This window comes from Trachypithecus francoisi, unplaced genomic scaffold (assembly GCF_009764315.1).
Source record: "Trachypithecus francoisi isolate TF-2019V2 unplaced genomic scaffold, Tfra_2.0 Lachesis_group5, whole genome shotgun sequence".
Lineage (NCBI taxonomy): Eukaryota > Metazoa > Chordata > Mammalia > Primates > Cercopithecidae > Trachypithecus > Trachypithecus francoisi.
Window position 1 is genome coordinate 83,545,640 of NW_022681470.1, and position 12,058 is coordinate 83,557,697.

The window sequence follows — 12,058 nt, forward strand, 5'->3', positions numbered from 1 at the left end:
CCTGAGTTCTAGTAAAACCAATTCAGGACTGACCCCTAGGGCTCAGTGAGAATCCCTTCTTGCTCTGGCGGCTCTCCTCTCCCATTATCTAGACTCTACAGTTCACCTCTCTCCTTAGCTATAGTTTTTGCCAATCTTGGGGCTCCAAAGTCCCTCTTTCTTTCCCCCCTCCTGGTGCTACTTCCCTGTGCAAAGCAGTGCTTCCAGAGATCATAAGTCCCATAAGGGCAGGAACAGCGCTTGTGTTATCCACTGCTGCATTCCCAACACCCCTGAATTGTGCTGAGCACAGAGTTGGCACTCAAATATTCATTCAGTGAGAAAACTTCCTGAAGCCACCAGGAGGGTAACCAGTCACCTCTCCAGGTGCTTAAGTACCTGAACCTACTAGAAAGAATTTGTGGCCTAACTTCATTGAGATAAATATTATTATGCCCATTTCACAAATGGACAGCTGAGTTAGTTCAAACAATCTAAGATTATAACTACTCTACTAAAATGGTCTGACCCTTGGTTAGAAATATTTTTTAAAGCCAAGAAGTAGGAGCTATTGAAAAATCCAGCATACAAAGAGAACATTACCCATTTTATTTAACATTTATTGAAAATATGATGGATTTAACTAATGCAGAACAGCCTTCCTGTATAAATCCAACAATCAATATTTTGGTTTCCTGAAAACAAAACAAAAAACAAGCAAAATAACTCATCTTGGCTTGAATTATAGGAAATTCTTTGCTGGCAGCTCGGCCCAAGCTGATTGCATATGTGCTTTTAGGATAGGACTAGAGATTGCATGTGTTCTGCACAGCAACCAGGGACACTTAACATTCATGAAGTAATAATGAAACGGGAGGCCTGGATTTTTGTTTGTTTGTTTCTCCTAGGTCTCTTCCTCACTTAAGTGACCTTGGACAAATCCATTTCTTTCCTCATATCTGATTTCCATGTATCTGTTTCGGGATGATGTTTATGACTAAGATGCTTTGTGAGATCTTCAGATTACAAATCGTTACTGCCCTTCATTTATGACATTTTCCTCCTTCACTACCCTAGGGGATATTTGCATGACCCTTCTATTGAAAACCTTCACACACAGTTGTGAAGCGTCAATACCATCTAGGGACGGCTCAGAGGTTCCAAAGCCAATCAACTGACAAGTCATGAGGATAACTTGGGCCATGAAAAGTCCGTTTCCTACGCTACTGAGAATTGGAAAACAGGTAGATGTACTAATTCCCAAACCATGTTTGGCTTCTTTCTGCCGTTTTCAGCCTCTTCTAAACTATGCAGCAGCTGCGGACATTTGACCATCTATATTCGGCAATTCCTTTCCAAAGCAATCCTACCGAAAACAGATCACACGGCCCCCACAGGCGGGCAGGACAAGCCACCGGGCCCTGGTGCAGGAGCTGCTCGCTCCACACATTGTTTAGAGGCCGACGCCACACAGCCATCTTGCGTCGGGGGCCCGGGCCCAGGAGGAAAGCGAGCCCCGTCCCCTGATCCCGGAGGCCGACACCGGCGAGGGGCTGCCCTGCACGCAGGCGGCCGGCCCAGGAGTCTGAGCGATCAAGTTGTCTGCGGCGGACTCGGGCCGGCACCGCAGGACCCGGCCGCACTTGTCCCAGCGCGCAGGCGGGAAGGAGGCCGTCGGCCCGCCCCTCCCGCTGCCGCAGCGACCCCGTCCGACAGCGGGCACGGGACGCTGGATTCCTATTTGCCAGCTTCCTGCTGGGGAGCGTTTCCCAATGGGGCGCGGCGACCCGGCCGACCGTGTCCTCCTCCCCCACTGCCGCCCGGGTCTCCTCGGAGGCGCGCGCCGGGGCCTGCGCGGGGGCGGTCCCTCCTTCCCCTCCCCGCCGCGACCCGAGACGCCCGCAGGCCGGGCGTTCACCCGCCGCGCCTCCGCCCGCCTTCCCCTCCCCCCACTTCCCTCCGGGCGCCCCAAACACGGGCTTCTGGGGTTCGACGCCCTGCGCACACGGAGCGGGATGGGAGTGCAGGGCCGGGGGCGGGGGCTGGCCGGGGGCGGGCGGCAGTCTCGGCGGGAGCCGGCGGCCCCTCAGCGTGTCTTTTGTGTTTGTACACACACCGCGCGAGGCGTCCTGGAGGAGGGAGCGGGCGGCGCGCGGGGGAGGGGCGAGCGCGCGCCAGCGAACGGGCGCGCGGGGGGAGGGGAGGGGGCGGGGCGCGAGAGGTGCTGTGGGGGCGGGGCCGAGCCTTCCCTCCATTGTGTGTGATTGGCTGGCGCGCGGCGCGGGGGCGGGGCGGCGTGTGTTGGGGGATAGCCTCGGTGTCAGCCATCTTTCAATTGTGTTCGCAGCCGCCGCCGCGCCGCCGTCGCTCTCTAACGCCAGCGCCGCCTTTCGCTCGCCGAGCTCCAGCCGAAGAAGAAGGGGGGTAAGTTTCCCCGTCTGCCCGCTTCCCCAGAACCGAGCCCCGCTTGTCGTCAGCCCCGAGCCGGGCCCTGGCCGTGCCGGGAGGGGACCCGTAGCCCCTCCGGCTTAGCCCACAAACTTTTTGGCCCAGAAATGGAGGTAAGGAGCGAGTTTTCCTCTTCCCTCTGACGGCGGCGGCTCCCCAGTCTCTCGCCGCCTCAGCCCAACAGCAGCAACCGCCGCGGCGCCGAGCCTGCTCTCCCTCCTCCTCCCCGCGCCCCTGGCTCCTCTTTCTTCGGTGAAATCCCGCTCGCTGCCCCTTCCCAGGACCCCAAACCTTCACCACGACCCGCGCGGGCCTCTTAACTACCGCCCCCGGGCCCCAGCCCCCAGTTTTCGAGCGGGAAAGGGGTGGAAATCGCCGCCGCTTCGCACCCTGGGGTAACTCGCTTTTTGCTGCCTCCCCACAGTTGTTGCTAAGCTTCACCATCTTGTCTCTCTTCTCTGGTCACCGACCATATTTTTTCCCCCGTTTCTCTCTTCCCCATTTCAAAAAAGCAAGAATTTTTAAAAGAGGGACATTTTTTTCCCTTTTTTGGAGAAGCGGAAACTTGATGTATTTGAAATGCAAAAAAACTTTTGCATTTTGGAGGGCGGCACGTGGCAGGGGATAGGGGTATTTTCGAGCGATTTGGTGTTTTGTGTCTTTGGAACGGAATCCGATACGTTTTGCGATTGTTTCCATTTTGTTCTGGTCTGGGAGGCGAGTTGGTTCCTGCTTGAGGCGCTGGGAGCGAGGTGGGCAGGTTGGGGGACCCTGTGCAGAGGGACCCGGAGGAGGCAAAACCAAAAGTTTATGTGGTGCTTGCGGTGGACCGGTCGGCGGATGTCGTGCGTTAATTAAAGCCTGGGTGCGGGGCACTTCATTTCACTGCGAAGCCTGTGAAGACTGGACGCGAGGACGCGGCTTTGTAGAATGCTCGCTGGTGGTAGCTGTTGTTCCTCTCTTGTTTTTTCGAGAAGCCTTTTTGTCAACAACTGTAACGATGCAAAACCAAGGATATTTTCAGATATTTACAGCAATCCATCAACAGCCAGACGAAGGGGGGGACAGCCAAAGTCGGGGGGTAGGAAGACCTTTTTTTGCTGTAATTTGGCTCGACCTTCCAGTGGTTTGTGGCTTCGTTCTTTTGACTTGTTTGTGGATGGAATGTTTACAGACATTTCTAATTTCTACTTTAATTAAATAAATTGGATCAAAGGCTGTTCGAGATCTTTTTGTTTTGCCGTTTGTCGCTCAGAATTGGCATTTTGAGAGGTGATTGATATTAATTGCTAACAATTTTCTAGTACTCTAGTTTGTTTTAAGAAGATTTTGGGTAGACGTAATCTGCACCCTTTCAAATTATATAACAATACGAACATTATTTTTTATATTGATCATAATTTCCAGATATGGGGAGGGGGTGATCGTGGCAGGAAAAGTTGTATGCTTAGTAGTTGCATATGGTGATTTTTGATTTTTCAATGCTGGTAGGTAAGTAAGGAGGTCTCTGTACCATGGCTCGTACAAAGCAGACTGCCCGCAAATCGACCGGTGGTAAAGCACCCAGGAAGCAACTGGCTACAAAAGCCGCTCGCAAGAGTGCGCCCTCTACTGGAGGGGTGAAGAAACCTCATCGCTACAGGTATTAAAAAAACAGGGAAAAAATGGGACAAAGTCTCTTTGGTATGTATCCATATAGTTTAACAAAAAGATGGATAACAGGAAAAGTTTTTGCTTTAGAGAGACTTTTATTTTTTCATGTGAACACTTTACTACTTAAATATATGTACTGTATGATCATTTATATATAACGTTTAGTATTGGGTTTTATTGAAAACGTTTAACTTTGAAGTCATAATCAGACCTACAGGTCTAAGGAGACCTAGTATATCACTGATAATGTTAATGGGGTATATTGACATTTTAGTTAACTATTAGTAATTCTTTAAAAATAGTTACGTGTTGCTTTCTTGAATACACTTTTGAGGATATCTTTCCTAGCTTTTGGCAAAATAATAATTTAATCGAAATTGGGTGTGTTATAAAGTTCCTACCCCCTCGTTTACTTGATTAGCTTATTTCCTTCTGTATTGGCTTTTTTGATTGTGAACTACCTGAGCCACTGTGTTGTTAAGGGCATCTGCCATTAGAGGGCAGAAGTTGCCCAGACTTAGCCTCTGCAGATACTACGATTAACTTAAAATAAAAGCTCATACAGTGGAAGAAATAAGTCAGAATGAGAGGTAAATTTCTTGCTGACAATTAGTAAAAAAAAACTTCCACGTGGAAGGGACACTGCACAATCGGGTGTATTCAGATTTAATAATTCATGAGGGATGAACTGTAGTCAGAGGTATTCTGGGGAATACAACTTAAATGCCACAAGTATATTTTTAAATGAAGTTCGTTGGGTTGTGTTCGTCATCTTTAAGGGCTCTTAAGATAATAGAGGGTGTAGGGAAGGAGAGTGGTGCTAAATTGAGAGGAGCCAACTTCTTTTTTAGCCTGACAGCTAATACCTTCCCAAGGTTTATATACATGAATAACTTTTTAAAATGAAAATAAATAGGGCTTTGATTAGCTTCTTGCTAAGAATGCATTTTAATTTCATGCTTTTTGCTTTAAAGGTATTGTTACTCTTACTCGATTTGAATGTTCACATCTTAAGTTGATCAGTGAAATTTGATACTGAAGCTGAAGAATTGTTGGGTGGTTTATTTTTTGAAAAATTACCGCATTTCATTAAAGCTGCCCACTTACCTTTTTGTGCTATTTGTGGTTTTGGTAACAGTTTCTTTATTAATTTTTTAAAGGCCTGGTACTGTGGCGCTTCGTGAAATTAGACGTTATCAGAAGTCCACTGAACTTCTGATTCGCAAACTTCCCTTCCAGCGTCTGGTGCGAGAAATTGCTCAGGACTTTAAAACAGATCTGCGCTTCCAGAGCGCAGCTATCGGTGCTTTGCAGGTAAAATGGTGGGTGGGGACAACTCAAGAGAGTTTGTATTCCTGTCGTGTACCAAGAACAGTTCCAAATTGTTGCATATGCTTATATCATTTAATCACAAGCCCATCAGGTAGTTGATATCATTACTTCACTGTTGAGACTTCAGAAAGGTTGAATTGCTCAAGGTCATACACATAGAAAATGGCAAAACCATAATTTGAACTCATTTGACTCCACGGCTTAGTGCACATTCCATTATACCATTTAAAATTTTGAAACATTGCACTAAATAAAAATCCTCTGGTTTGGTTTATGGATGCTGCAGGACATTAAGAAGAAGTTGAGGTTAGAGGTCTATATTTGTAGTAACAATTTCAAACAGTGCCTAGAATAAAAGAAATCTGTCTTCAGGTTGTGAAGAAACATAGGTAGAGCTAGGATGGGAATAGGCAGTATTAAAGAATTACGCATTAAGATGTAAAAGGATCAGTGAATGGAGGATAGGATTGGATTGGCAAGTTGGGGGGAATAGTGCTTAAAGGTGATACTGGACATGTAAAGGGGCCGAGATTTGCCTTGTGGTTTCTTTTTTTTTTTTTGAGATGGAGTCTTGCTCTGTCGCCTGGGCTGGAGTGCAGTGGCCAGATCTGAGCTCACTGCAAGCTCCGCCTCCTGGGTTTACGCCATTCTCCTGCCTCAGCCTCCCAGTAGCTGGGACTACAGGCGCCAGCCACCTCGCCCGGCTAGTTTTTTTGTATTTTTTAGTAGAGATGGGGTTTCACCGTGTTAGCCAGGATGGTCTCGATCTCCTGACCTCGTGATCCGCCCGTCTCAGCCTCCCAAAGTGCTGGGATTACAGGATTGAGCCACCGCGCCCAGCGCCTTGTGGTTTCTTAAAGGGGATTAGGGATTGCCACTTAAATGTGGAGCATATTGAATTTAATCTTCATCTCTAGCATGTCAGGACTTAGAGAAATACTGTTCTAGAGATATTTATGTATTTGAGATATTTGTTGTTTAAGACAAGACCAAAACTTGAAATTCCTACAGGATACTTAGTAAACTTATGTAGACGTCATTAACATCAGTCGCTTAAGTAACCTATTTTATGTTGTGTAGTTGGATTCTTTAGATGCAAGTATCCCAGAATACAGTAAAACTGCCACCTCCATCAGAAGTTTGCAGTTGGGGGTTGTTAAAAATGCTGATTGCTAAGCACCATTGCAGACCTGAATCAAACACCCGGAGGTGGCAGGGAGGCATCCAGAATCTAAGTACACTCCATTGGAGGATTTTCAAGGCTGCTGTTGCTGTGCCGGGCTTTTGCTTTATATGTGAGAAAGATATGATAGGTGGATTCCACCCTGAAGTGTAATTGGTCGAGCTGTTTCTATGGTTAGTCTAAACTTCAGTTGATTGGTGAATTCCAGGAGTAGGCATCCATTAAATTCTCAGTTGCTGAAATTTCAGCTACTAAAATCTTCCATGCTTTTACTTAAAACTTTATTTTCTGTTTTAATAGCCGATTATCTTCAGTTCTCATTTATTACTAAATACAGAAACGTTACTAAGATTCGTAAGCATTGGTACAAAGCTGCCAGTATTTTCTAGTTAGAACTGTGCTTAAAGAACACTATACTGTACTTGAAAAGTGTAGCATTTTTTAGCTTAAATGTCAATAATACAGCCTTTTAAGTTGAATTGACTAAACAATCTGGGTAAAAGACTCATCTCTTTAATTAGTCACATGTAAACTTCCATTGTTACTATTGCATACTTGTCATTAAGTGTGGTTGTATTGATTTTAAGCAAAATGTTCATCTCTTCTGTTCACAGTTCTCCTAGTGTTAGCTCTTTATTGAAAAAAGTGATCTTTGTTAAGCTTTTGTGCTTTCTGTTTTGTTTCTTTTTTTTTTTTTTTTTTTTTTTTTTGAGCTGGAGTCTCGCTCTGTTGCCTAGGCTGGAGTGCAGTGGCGCGATCTTGGCTCACTGCAAGCTCTGCCTCCCAGGTTCACGCCATTCTCCTGCCTCAGCCTCCCGAAAGATACAGAGGGTGGGCCAGGCACTGTGACACGGCTGTAATCCCAACACTTTGGGAGGCTGAGGTGGGGGTGAATCACCTGAGGTCAGGAGTTCCAGACCAGCCTGGCCAACATGTTGAAACCCTTCTCTACTAAAAATAAAAAAAAATTAACTGGGTGTGGTGTCGGGCACCTGTAATCCCAGCTACTAGGGAGGTTTGAATCACTTGAACCCGGAAAGCGGAGGTTGCAGTGAGCTGAGATGGCGCCGTTGCGCTCCAGTCTGGGCAACAAGAGCGAAACTCTGTCTCAAAAAAAGAAAAAAAGATTGGGAGAATTCGTTAATGGAATAGGGTAACAGAAGATCACAATTGAAGTAGAAATCCAAAGGTCCTTTGGTTTTGGCCTTAGAATTACACACTTTACAACTAAGAATAGGAGGTAGTCCAGTGAGAGAATGGTAGAGGAGAAGTTAGTCTCAGTTTGCCATAGATAATCAATAATTGACTTACTTAAAATATAGTCTTTGCCTTTAATGTCTGAACTTGAACCCAAATATCCTATGTTAAGTGGACAGTGTTGCTTTGAAATGGTAAAGAGCCAGACTTTGAATATACTCAAAATGTCCTAAACTAATACTTTCTTGTAGTTTTTTTTCTTTGCCATTAACTCAAAATTAATTAAGTCAGAAATTAGTGTGGCAGTCTTTAATTCCCATTACAGCCTTAATGTTTTAAGGGACTTTGGGTTATTTGTAATAGAATTGGAAATGTATGGGTCATGGTCAGATCCTCTGTAGGAGTTGAATCTCCTCTTAGAGCTGACCAGGCACAACCTTTATAAACTAGTAGCCAAGTTCTAAGACAGCAGTGAGAGCCCCAGCTACCACATGCCACATCTGATTAGTTCTAAGTGATCACTCTAGAAGGCTACCAGAATCATGGTACCTGGTGGTTTGCCCACATAGTAGCTTGTACCGCATTCCACAAAAGCATTCTAGCTTTCTGTAATCCCGAGGTGCCAGGTTAAGCAAAATTAAACTGTTTTATTTCCTGATACAATAGCTGATGTGCGTTGTGAGCCCCTAAGGAGGCTACAATACACCATTTTTTCCAGGATTTCTACCCACTTCTAGAATATCTTAAGAACGAATCTCTGAATATTAAGGACTTTCGCTTTTAATACCTGTAGATTAGGTAAGATGCCAGGGACTAATTGCATAGAATAGAAACATTTTTTTAAAGTAGCAAATATTGAAAATCTACTTGAGGACAAGGCATTTTGAGTATAAAATGAGATTTCATTATCACCAAAAAATGGCTGATAATGCAAGGTCAGTGTGAGTGCCAAGGAACTAGGAGTTCAGCGTTGCCTGCACTGGCAACAGGAGCAAAAGACGAGTATGCGATTTTCTCCTTCATGGTAGTCTTGAGCTGGGCTCTAAAGGGTAGATAAGTAAAGACTTAGTAGTTAATGACAAATGCTGGAGAAACACACGTGAAAATAGTTCAATTTGAATGAAAGAAACTTGTAGAAGAGTAGTGATAGTGCTAAAAAGGATGAAGCTGTAAATGTGAATGTACTTTTTTTTTGGAGACAGAATCTCACTCTGTCACTTAGGCTGGAGTGCAGGGGCGCAATCTCGGCTTACCGCAGCAATTCTCCTGTCTCAGCCTCCTGAGTAGCTGGGACTACAGGCAAATGCCACCACACCCGGCTACTTTTTGTGTTTTTAGTAGAGACAAGGTTTCTCCATGTTGGTCAGTCTGGTCTCAAAACTCCTGACCTCAGATAATCTGCCCTCCTCGGCCTCCCAAAGTGCTGGGATTACAGGCGTGAGCCACCGTGTTGCCCGGCCTAGAAATTTTTGTTAGAGTAAAAATAGCAACTTATAAGACTCTTTTCTCCCTTAATGTATCTTGAGCAGAGAAATAACTTTTCCTTATAGAGAAGGAGAGCCAACTAACCTATCATTTCATGTTCCAAATCCAAAACTGTTGGATTTATGGTTATTTTTTAAAATGCTAATTTTTGCATTTCAGAATGAGTAAGCAGACCAGGCATGGCAGATCACCTCAAGTTAGGAGTTCAAGACCAGCCTGGCCAACATGGTGAAACCCCGTCTCTACTAAAAATACAAAATTAGCTGGACATGATGGTGCATGCCTGTAATCCCAGCTACCTGGGAGGCTGAGGCAGGAGAATTGCCTGAGCCTGGGAGGTGGAGGTGGCAGTGAGCCAAGATTATACCACTGCATTCCAGCCAGGGCTACAGAGCAAGACTCAAATCTTTAAAAAAAAAAAGCAGATGTTTTGACTTAAAGATTCTTCAGCTTTTCAGACAGCTATAAGTATACTAACAATTTGAGTTATGAGTTAATTCTAAGTGGAAATGCCCCTTTTTCCTCTTCACAAGCTAAGTATCAATGAGTGATTCATACACTGTCATTTTTGAGTGGTAGTAGGAATAAGATAACTTGAAAGGATCTTACAGTCAAATGGGGAAAAACATCGATATTAGTACTAGAGGGCAACAAATGCTGTTACAAATTGGGGTACATAGAGGAAGATACTTGGTAGAGGACAGGGGCACGTCTCCCAGGCATAGATCAAAGTATATAAATAAGGAACTGCCAGACTGGGCACGGTGGCTCATTCCTGTAATCCCAGCACTTTGGGAGGCTGAGGTGGGTGGATCACGAGGTCAGCAGATTGAGACCATCCTAGCTAACACAGTGAAACCCCGTCTTTACTAAAAACACAAAAAAATTAGCTGGGCGTGGTGGCGGGTGCCTGTAGTCCCAGCTACTTGGGAGGCTGAGGCAGGAGAATGGTGTGAACCCGGGAGGTGGAGCTTGCAGTGAGCCGAGATCTGGTCACTGCACTCCAGCCTGGGCGACAAAGGGAGACTAAATAAATAAATGAATAAATAAATAAACAAAAACTGCCAGGCAAGGTGGCTCACGCCTGTAATCCCAGCACTTTGGGGGGCCAAGGTGGGTGGATCACGAGTCCGAGACCAGCCTGACCAATGTGGTGAAACCCCTTCTCTACTAAAAATACAAAAAACTAGCTGGGCATGGTGGCGCGTGCCTGTAGTCCCAGCTACTCAGGACACAGGCAGGAGAATCACTTGAATCCGGGAGGCTGAGGTTGCAGTGAGCTGAGATTACGCCACTGCACTCCAGTCTGGGCAACAGAGCAACACTCCATCTCAAAAAGAAAGAAAGACAGAACTAACTTATGATAAGTTCTGAAATCAAAAGTACTCTCATGATAAAACAGGTATAAAAGGGAAGGCAGATGAGAAGCATGTGATAAAAACCAGTTCACCATATTATACTACTGGATAAGGCAGAGGTTCACATACTGTGTGAATGGGATTCAGAGTGAGACTAGGCTGGGATGGAGTATTTGGATTGAACATGATTCTGCTTATAAGAATGAGAGTGTTAAATTGGATTTCTTGCTTTATTTGTGATGTTTCAGTTTATTAGAAATCATGTTACCATTAGAAAAAGTGAAGTTTCCTAGTAACAAAGTAATTTGACTTGTGTAATTTCAGAAAAGACTTCAGCTTTTGTTTTTTTTAATAAGCTGCTTTTGAGCTTTGTCTCACAGGTTTTAAAATGAAAGCATTTGGTAAAATTGTCAACATTTTGCCCAGTCAGTTTTTTAAAGGGTTCAAAAACCTTTTTGTTTTAATTCATATAGTTGAGTCTTAACTATTGGAAATAACACCATCAATAAGTTTTTCTTCGTTCCTTTTGCAGGAGGCAAGTGAGGCCTATCTGGTTGGCCTTTTTGAAGACACCAACCTGTGTGCTATCCATGCCAAACGTGTAACAATTATGCCAAAAGACATCCAGCTAGCACGCCGCATACGTGGAGAACGTGCTTAAGAATCCACTATGATGGGAAACATTTCATTCTCAAAAAAAAAAAAAAAAAAAAAATTCTCTTCTTCCTGTTATTGGTAGTTCTGAACGTTAGATATTTTTTTTCCATGGGGTCAAAAGGTACCTAAGTATATGATTGCGAGTGGAAAAATAGGGGACAGAAATCAGGTATTGGCAGTTTTTCCATTTTCATTTGTGTGTGAATTTTTAATATAAATGCAGAGGCGTAAAGCATTAATGCAAGTTAAAATGTTTCAGTGAACAAGTTTCAGCGGTTCAACTTTATAATAATTATAAATAAACCTGTTAAATTTTTCTGGACAATGCCAGCATTTGGATTTTTTTAAAACAAGTAAATTTCTTATTGACGGCAACTAAATGGTGTTTGTAGCATTTTTATCATACAGTAGATTCCATCCATTCACTATACTTTTCTAACTGAGTTGTCCTACATGCAAGTACATGTTTTTAATGTTGTCTGTCTTCTGTGCTGTTCCTGTAAGTTTGCTATTAAAATACATTAAACTATACCTGCTTTTGGTCTTTATTATCAGCCTTGCCCTACAATTATATTCAAAATAATTTCAGTATTAAGTGCTTTAATAGTCACTTTATATCTGAGACAAGACTTACTGAGAGATGAGCAAAGTATAGACTTGGTGGCAAAAGGAAACTGGCTGTATTTCTGATTTTTAGAAGCTTGCCACTACCCAGTGGTCTTAACTCTTTGGATATGTTGTCCTCTGAACCAGTAATTTGAAAAGC

The 12,058-nt window shown here is 44.2% G+C and overlaps 1 protein-coding gene across 1 annotated transcript; it reads left to right on the forward strand.

Annotated features, from left to right (window-relative positions):
• The first annotated feature begins 2,253 nt into the window (after positions 1–2,253).
• LOC117076261 (histone H3.3A) lies at positions 2,254–11,823 on the forward strand. The gene is made up of 4 exons (XM_033199561.1): positions 2,254–2,403; positions 3,919–4,069; positions 5,241–5,394; positions 11,168–11,823. The coding sequence occupies exons 2-4, from the start codon at positions 3,942–3,944 to the stop codon at positions 11,294–11,296; spliced, it is 411 nt and encodes a 136-aa protein (XP_033055452.1). The 5' UTR covers positions 2,254–2,403; positions 3,919–3,941; the 3' UTR covers positions 11,297–11,823.
• The last annotated feature ends 235 nt before the right edge of the window (positions 11,824–12,058 follow it).